This window comes from Bipolaris sorokiniana (genome assembly GCF_000338995.1).
Source record: "Bipolaris sorokiniana ND90Pr unplaced genomic scaffold COCSAscaffold_10, whole genome shotgun sequence".
Taxonomy (NCBI): domain Eukaryota; kingdom Fungi; phylum Ascomycota; class Dothideomycetes; order Pleosporales; family Pleosporaceae; genus Bipolaris; species Bipolaris sorokiniana.
The window spans coordinates 1,035,590-1,044,773 of NW_006911904.1; the positions used below are offsets into that span (position 1 = coordinate 1,035,590).

At 47.2% G+C, this 9,184-nt stretch overlaps 2 protein-coding genes across 2 annotated transcripts; both read right to left on the minus strand.

Moving 5' to 3' along the window:
- Positions 1 to 1,517: 1,517 nt before the first annotated feature.
- Positions 1,518 to 3,186, minus strand: COCSADRAFT_94579 (uncharacterized protein; the record flags this gene model as incomplete). The annotated part of the gene is made up of 2 exons (XM_007703752.1): positions 1,518 to 2,320; positions 2,376 to 3,186. The coding sequence occupies 2 exons, from the start codon at positions 3,184 to 3,186 to the stop codon at positions 1,518 to 1,520; spliced, it is 1,614 nt and encodes a 537-aa protein (XP_007701942.1).
- A 2,835-nt stretch (positions 3,187 to 6,021) lies between these two features.
- COCSADRAFT_38497 (uncharacterized protein) lies at positions 6,022 to 8,041 on the minus strand. Its single transcript, XM_007703442.1, has one exon. The coding sequence runs from the start codon at positions 7,951 to 7,953 to the stop codon at positions 6,052 to 6,054; it is 1,902 nt and encodes a 633-aa protein (XP_007701632.1). The 5' UTR covers positions 7,954 to 8,041; the 3' UTR covers positions 6,022 to 6,051.
- Between the last annotated feature and the right edge of the window lie 1,143 nt (positions 8,042 to 9,184).

Below are 9,184 nucleotides of genomic sequence, written 5' to 3' on the forward strand. Positions count from 1 at the left end.
CTAAACTTAAGGTTATTGTACTATGTTTGGCTTCGGTTTTCTGAGATGCATTTGTTTAGAGAAAAAAATCCGAGATTTATTAAGACTAGTAAGTAAAGTAGACATTCAAAACAGCAACCACTCCGGCCATCCTTAGCTTTACCTATCGATACCGTTACGCGCTAATTCGAACGACACGTCTGATCTACTATAAAAGTTACGACATATCATTCAACTTCCTCCGCCTTATCCCTACTAACTGTCCTTAGATGCTTCTAGATGAAATATAGCGTCGCACCTATCTATACCTAGCTCTCTTTACTCCAAAATTATTTCCTAAACTTCTTCTACTCCTTCGTCAGATTTAGTGTAGAAATAGCCTTTAAGATACTATCTATAGAATCTTCTAGCTACTTATTGTAACGGCGCAGGCAAGACTACTCGGATCAGTATCGGCGGTAGTGTCACTCAGAGGCATATGGGAGTGCGTGGGACATCGAACGAGCCTTGATTCGAATAGACACCTATAGGCCTTGTACGAAAGGATATCAAAAGTCTACAGAGCTAGCTACAGGGAGCGTCTCCTTATATACTTATCTTAGTCGGATCCGAATCGGATCCGACCTCACAACGAGTGGTTGATGAAGAGGGCGGCGAATACTACCTCCGATCCGGCTCTGGGATTGGTCCGATACTTGGCGAAGTTGTAACGTCGTTACACTTATAAGTATCTCTACTTAGTCTATTGACGCGATCTATTAACTATATGCTTACTTTGTATACCGCAAGCGCGTCCGTATAGTAGATTAGGGTAGTATAACTACCTTCTAATCTACTAGTGATATTAATATTAGGGAGGGGTCCGCACTACTATTTTAGTATAAATCTATTAATTTTAACTAGATAGATACCTATACTTATAGATCTCGTAGTATATACTAAGGCAGAGGAGAGTAAAAAGCAATTATCATAGTAGAAGAAAGCTCTACTAGGATTTGTAGCTTTTGCGACGGGTTCAGCTTAGCACGAGTTGGCCGCTGCTAGGATCCCAACTAGAAGAAAAGCCGCATTGTCGCACCAAGAGATATAGAGTTGAAATTAATTTATAGTTAAGATAAGATAGGAGAGACAGACTAACGACATAGCGAATTTATAGGCATCAGTGCGCTGCGCTGTACTACGTGTTCTTATTGTAACTATAGTTCGTTGTGCTGCTATCTCATCGCAACTATAGTTCGCTGTTCTGCTACCTTCATCGCGACCGTGATTTGTTTATCGTACCTAATAGAGGTATGCCTAATAGGCATATACTCGTTAAGAGATGTATTTTTAATAGTATTACTAAACTATTTTTTAGGGTTTAAAATGGGGTCTCGCTAACGATTATCCAAATCCTTTTACTGTGTACTTTAACTGCAGAGTCAATTTTTTTGATGCTCGATTCTGGCAGGTTGGGGTGTGGCCTGCCATTCTTCTCTGAGATAATTGATCTGATACGCTGTATAGCAAACAGAGGTAAAAAAAGTTAAGTCATTGTACTATGTTTCAAGGTCCGCGTGCCCTACTGCTAATAGCCTCCCTGCGAACTCAAGCCTTAGTTCCGCCTCATGCGTCTGGAGATATTCGCCTTTTCCCGTAATGAGCCAAAAGACCACTGATATGACGAGCATCACACCAAAAACTGCAATAGCCCAGTTCATGTCTGATATCCTAGGGTCGGGCGTCCCTGGAAAGAAGAAGAATACTGTAGTTATCGCACAGTAGATCACACTGATCCAGTTGAGGAGCGCCCCGAGTCTACCAAGGTTGAATGTTCCTCCGATAGGAAGCTTGTCCCGCCCAGCAACCAAGAGACAGGCGATTGGTATGCCGTAAGATATGGTTAATGCAATCGTACTTACACTCAAAATTGCCGTCAAAACTGTCGAGGCAAAAAAGTAAAGTACGCCAACAAGGCCAATGATAACACCCTGCAGCCACTGTGCTCGTACGGGACCCATCCATGTTGAGTCGATCTGGGAAAAGTAACTGCTGAACGGAAGCCCACCGTCCCGAGCGAACCCCCAGGTCAAGCGACCGCCGGTAGTTGCGAGGCTTACACCTTGACCTAGTCCGTTGACGATGAACAACACCATTAGGGTGGCACCGCCCTTTATTCCGACCGTCTGATGGACAAGTTCGATAAACGGTAGCCCAGTTGGCCCATCGATAATAAGATCTAGGTCCTGGACGCAGAACAGGCAAACCACCATGAAGATGAACCCGCTAATTGCGCCGCATACAATGGCTAGCCAGATGACTTTCGGTCCGTTCGATCGCGGAGCTGGTATCTCTTCGATCACTGTAAAATGTCGGTTAGCCCACCATATCAACCCGACAGCAGCTGAAATCCTTACTGTGAATCGTCGAATCGAAGGCCGTCAATCCATAAGCCGCCTGCAATAGTCCCAAAAACCATACAACCCCGTCTCCCCATCCCGTCTTGTTCTCCCAATCTCCGAATACAAACTTCGGAGACTGATACTCCATCCCGTCTTTAACACCAACCGAAATCAAGAGTGCTAACATAATCGCGAAGAAGAGTCCCACAAACCAGACGCCAACACCGTCATTGAAAATCGGCAGAAACCTACTACTCCGGCATGCTGCGACATTTACAACGGTGAAAAGCAACGCGACACCCAGGTAAACCATGAAATTTACCCACGCTTTCCCTGCACCATCCCATTCTGGATCAAACATGACTTTCATCCCCAGCAAAAACTCGGTCATGAATGCTACTTGACTCGCAGTCAACGTCCACCATCCAAATGTATTGATCCACGCCGTCATGTACGACAGAAACCTTCCAGCTTGATGTTTCTCGAGTAAGCGATGGACCCAATACGCTTGTCCCAGAGCCGTGGGCATGGAAGAGCACAGTTCTCCGAGAGAGAGGCCTACGCAGATGTTGCAGCCGAAAACTAGGACCAGACCCCATAGAATTGCTACGGGTCCGCCGTTGGTCAAACCTGAGCTGAGACCTTGTGCAAAAGTTGCGTAGGTTCCGAGAATACAGAAGGACATGGCGAACATGGAGATGAAGTCGAATTTGAGGGTTAGGGATGTTTGGTGGTAGGATGCCGAGGTGCCAACTTCGATAGCATTGTTGGTGGAGGTTGTGGACGCCCGGCGGGCAGGCCCTTTGGTAGGCTTCGTGGAATCCATAGCTGCTGTACCCATAGCTGCTGTACTCTTTCGTTTATGCCTTAGATGTTTATAACTCCCCGGGGGCCCGATATTCCTATAAAGGCCTCCCTTGACGAGATGTGAGGCCTTTCACGTGGAGTGCACGCAGCTCCGGTCCGCCAGGAGCTTTTATTTAGCAGGAAACGTGTGCTATAAGGGACACGGCAGAATCGAAAGCATAAGTTGAAGAAGAGGATGAAGAAGAGGGAGCCAACTCTCTATCACAGAGCTCTCCTGTCAACCAAGCGGGGCCTTGCAAGCAAATAACGAAGATTGATATACACACTAGCTCTCCACCCTGCCCTTAACCCTGTTCGGAACTTATCTCTGCGGAGAGGACAAGATTAGCGCTATCAGGACGGGATGAGATATCATGGGACTAAGGTAAAACCCTGCACCATGTACCCCAGTTCTTGGGGGACTGAGATAGCCGAATCAGAATCAAAACTGCCCCTCCCACAACAATGCAATTACGCAATGAAGCTAACTCCACCTATTTTCTATCTATCTGAAATACATGGATAGATATTAATCTCCTGTGCGAAAATGTTTAATATTTTACACATTTTCTAAACGCCCTATATATGATCAAGGCTGTCATTTTGGTGGTTGATGGGCATAGTTGTTATCCGGCTATTTCGGTCCAGATAACCCACCGGATCCAGCACTAGGCTAAGAAAAGAAAGTCCACGCGCAATCAGCTCCAGCTCGCTTTCCGATCCAGATAGAGACGGCACGGCCCAAAAACAAATTCGAGGGCAAATTGCCCGTTTTATTGCCAAATCTAGGTATACCTCATGTTGACTTGAGCCATGCGTGATTGGCTTGACTTGTTCCGATGGTCCACTGGTTCAAACTCGTCTCTTCCCACATTACCGGTCCCAATGAGCTTGGCGACCCCATAAATGACTTCGCCGCCTCCTTGGCTACGACTCTTTGCATCTGCTTGTGTCCGTATTATGGTGTTGAAGAAACGTAGTGCAGGCATCATGTCACGCGAGCTCTGCACGGTGACTTACTGCAAAGGTACGCTTCAGCCAATGACAAGGGACCTAGCGGGGGCAAATATCACTATTATTTGATTGCTGACATTGTATATGGAGTAATAGCTAAAGCTACTCCCCAAATCACGCTGTAAAATTTGGACTCCTTCCTGCAACAGTTATCCATACTTGTCGCCATTAGATCTGCTGATCATTTGTTAATGTCTTTTGAACTCCAGTCTAAATTGCGGCTTATCGGAGGCACTGACAAGGCTAGGTTTCTGCAAAGAAAATTGCTTGCCGGTAGCACGATGCTCAGCCAGTCAGCCAGCATAAGCAGGCTTTCCCTTACACAAAGGAAACTTCTGATACCCAATCATAGCGAGCCGATAATGCCTGCGTGCACGATTAAGCCATTGTACTCCAGCTAGTCTATGATAGCCTTGTGGCTAGGCCAGTGAGTCGCACTATTCGACTATCACACGGTTGCCTGCTGGAAATAACTCTTTCTCCTCAAACTGGGCGACGCACACCATTTTGCGAGTGCAATTTGCACACCTTCTCCATCCATAATATTATGATGAGGCTTCCGCTGCTTTTGAACCATCGTCATGGGGTCGAGAAAGGTTTGCGGTAATGGCAGGCTACTAATCGAGCAATGTGCCCCATGAAATAGTTAGTGGCGCGTCGGAGGGGCCATAACACCGACAGCAGATTGCCCTTTCAGTAGAAAATAGAAGCTCAGTGTGTAGTCAGCAGGCAGCCATCATCCGGCGCTAGAGCCACTGCCGGACGTAGTCCTCACGTTGTGCACGAAGCAGAAGGGAACAGTATGTCTACCATTGCACCTGGAGACATGTTCTTGTTTCCCGTGACTGTATAAATAAGTTCGATGAGGTCCGAGAGGTCCAATCAAGACCGATCTAAGTTAATGGGCGGGAAGTTATTGGAGTGTTTGGGGACATCCACTCTTGCGTAGCACTTAGAATATGGTCGAAAGATTGAAAGATCTCTGGAATGTCAGCGATGGCGCTTTTGGGTAAAGGTGAGAATGAATCACCTAAAAGTCGTAGGTTGTATAACGAGATGTTGACTAAGGTTCAAAGGTTACGATCATCACTTTTGATTGTTTTCAGAAGCCCTGGGCACAGCTCTGACAGGCAGTGTATGCAGTCTCCAGGCAGGTTAATCGTTAGTAAATATTATGATTGTTCATTGGAAACGCGAAATTTTCAGAGGTAGGGCTCCCACTCTTTGAAAGAAAGGATCATTTAGGGTTGTGACGTTACCACTGGCTTCGGAGGTGAAGACTGAAGCCAAACACATTCTAACGCTGACAGGATCTCTAATAAAGTGCTACATAATTTTCGTCAAACCTTTATTCATATTGCATGATCTGTTATCCAACTGGTCTAGAAGAAAGAAAAAGGTGGGGGGGGAGTTTTGCTTCTTGAGCTCACATAGGCATCATTTACTTTCCAGATGGTCCAAGCACAAAGGATTGTGGATGGGGTGTACGATTAGCTAAATATAAAAGCACTAGTAAAACAGATCTTGGTAGAAGACTTCCAGAAGCGTTGATAGCGCGAATTCGATGTTATAATCTGCCGATCTTAATGCCCCTCCCTTCATAAACGAAGCAAGCATTCTGGCGGATACGCCTGGGCAATTGAACGCAGCCCAGCTTAGTTCGTGTTAAGTGTGTAACGTAATATACGGACAATCGGTAGATGGTGTAATAATTAACAAAGTTCATATTTCCGAAAGCTACGCAGTATGGAACAATATATCATGCAATCGAAGAATATCGATTAAACTAGAAGTAGATCTTGCATTGCAGTATTTCTCCATAGAAGACATATTATCGCCCCTTAATTATCTCATCCGCAATCTTTTCAGCGAGGGCGTAGATTAACGCCTGAGGATGACCTGGGGGCAGTAGCGCAAGGGAACTAGCATCTACAACCCGCAGGCCCTGGACTCCAATTACCCTCGCCAGATTATCCGTCACAGCAGTTGGATCATCAACGCGTCCCATCCGTGCGGTACACGATGCGTGCATCACTGCCATCACGCTCGTTCGAATGTTGCCCAAAATCTGCTCGTCGGTCCTCACGTCATCGCCAGGCCAGTACTCGGCATCACTCGCGCGGATGCTTCGAACCGCATCTGTATTGAAGATCTCGCGTATACGCTTGTACATCGCGATTGCGACCTCGACATCGCCCGGATGGGTTAGCCAATTCGGATTGACTAATGGACTTCGCGCAGGAGAAGCACTGGCAAGTGAAACATCGCCACGAGATAGCGGAGCGGCTAACGCAGCGATAATAGAGGCGTACATCTTCCCGTCTTTTGGCTGATCGAGCCACGGGACATTAAAAGTCCCAATGTGGGCTGCTGCCGGGAAATACTCGATGTGAGGCCAATCTTCTGGAAAACGAAGCAGCTGGTCCCATGTTGACTGGCTCAGGTTGGCGCTACTGGGCATCCGCTCCCACGCCAGGAACTCAGCCACGTTTGTCGTCAACGGCCCGGTTTGCGTCAGTGCATATTCAGCCACTGCCTTTGCAAGTGCGACAGGGTCCCCGAGCACCCTGTTAAGGGTGTCAAATGTCATTTCGTACGTGGGTCCAAAAAGAGCATGATCAGTCATGTTTTGCCCTACACCAGGACGGTCGGCCAGTACGGTAATTCCATGTTCGGCAAGATGTTTCGCAGGGCCGATGCCAGATAACATAAGTAGCTGCGGCGTGTGTATAGCACCAGCTGAAAGTATCACCTCCTTGTTGGCAGAAATGGTGTATTTCAGCAATCCTAGTCCAGCAACTTCAACACCAGTGGCCTTTTTGTTGTTATCGAAAAGTACTTTGTTGACTCGCGACCCTAGATATATAGCGAGTTTTTTGCCTACGTTCGTGTCTTTTGCCGCGTATACGAAATCAGCCGAGCTGGACCGGATCTGAGCGCGCGGCTGAATCGTCGTTTGTGCGTAATGATACCCGTTAAGGACGCCTTGGTTAAACTTATCCGTCAATTTCATGCCGAGGGCCTCAAGTCCCTTGGCTGCCCATGTCGACCATACGGGTGTCCAGTTGGGATATGTCACCTGAATTGGTGAACTTGATGATGGCTCGAAGTCCGCCTCTACATAGGCCGTCGTTGCATTAGCCAGGCGTGTCTTTTGATTTGGTGGGGTGAAGGTAAAGCTCTTTTTGAAGTATGGAAGAAATTGGTCGAACGAGTAGCTCTCATCCCCGACAGCCTCCGCCCACGCATCCAGAGCCCCTCGGTTTGGACGGTGATGGATCATGAAATTCAGACCCGAAGAGCCGCCGAGACACTTGCCCTGCGCGTAGTGCATTCTACGGCCTCCTGCACCGGCTTGTGGGACTGTTACCAAGCCGTAGTCCACAGTTGGGATGCTGTCGGCTGGATTTGAACCTACACCGATAACATCGCCAAGGGGTGCAGGACCAACAACAGGCTTGCCAAATTCGTACAGTCCTCCAGCCTCGATGATCGCGACAGTGAAGCCAGCTTCAGCTAGACGATATGCGATTGTGTTGCCGCCTGTGCCGCCGCCAACTACGACATAGTCATAAGACTGCTTAGCACCGAGTGTGCCTGCGAGACTCCCTAGAAGTGTCTTCGTGACACCCTCTGGCGCGCTCCAGATGCTGTTAAAGATTGGGTCTATTATTGAATCCAGTAGCGGAAATGCGAGGACTGAGGGAAGCAGGATCAACTTGGGAAGATGCATCTTTCACAACAAAACCAGGTAGAGCCCCTGCGCTGGTTGGCTTCAAGAAGTTGTACAGGGGAAAGAAAGAGGAAGAAGTTCTTCGGACTGGAGGAGGTAGATCTTACCTGGACAGAGGCCAGACCCGGCCTTTTATTTCTTACATCTCTACTCGCATGTACAATCCTTATGAGCAAGATTCGGTAGCTTAAATCAAGTGACCCATGAATCTTTGAAGACTGTTTGATCGAGTTTTCCCTAATTCTGCCTAGGTAACAGGCTTACCAAGTTTTCCACTTTATACGTGCACCAATCTGAGTGGGTCTCGTACAAGAATTGTGATGATTCGTAACTTGTCAGGGCCTGTTGGGTTCGAATCGTGGCTCGGATCGTAATCGCAGATCTATCCGAACGCTATACCTATTGCAGTATATCTAGAGTAAATCGCAATTAAGAAAGGAAAAAAAAGGGGGAGTGGGGGAGACAGATTTACATAGTTTTAGATGCGGCTAGATAGTTATAGTTCGACGCGATCTTAGTTTTCACATAACTGACTAATAATAAGTTACACTACCACCGACCTCAAGAGGTAATTACAACTAATCGTGAAATGCTCATCGTAGGCTAGACATCATCGTCTTCCTCAAAGTCACCAATATATGTTGTCGTAGTGTACTATTATTCTAAAACGGAATATACGTGATTCTGCCAGCAGCATAGCTACTCTAAATTGCAATCTGGATCGCGAAATGAGACCAAGCCTTAGAGTAGTACCAGCCCTCTACTTGCAAATCGGGACTATTCTAATGAGGACAAGGCCTGTAACGATGTTACAACTTCGCCATGTATCGGACCAATCCCAGAGCCGGATCGGAGGTAGTACTCGCCGCCCTCTTCATCAACCACTCGTTGTGAGGTCGGATCCGATTCGGATCCGACTAAGATAAGTATATAAGGAGACACTCCCTGTAGCTAGCTCTGTAGACTTTTGATATCCTTTCGTACAAGGCCTATAGGTGTCTATTCGAATCAAGGCTCGTTTGATGTCCCACGCACTCCCATATGCCTCTGAGTGACACTACCGCCGATACTGATCCGAGTAGTCTTGCCTGCGCCGTTACATTATATCAAAAGTCTCGTCCCAGCCGGTGACGGCTTCAAAACAATATCGCAGCTGTTTGTTCAGACTACGTCCAACCTCAAGTTATCCGGAACCGATCCGGATACTTACACCGTCACATCTGACATTCAC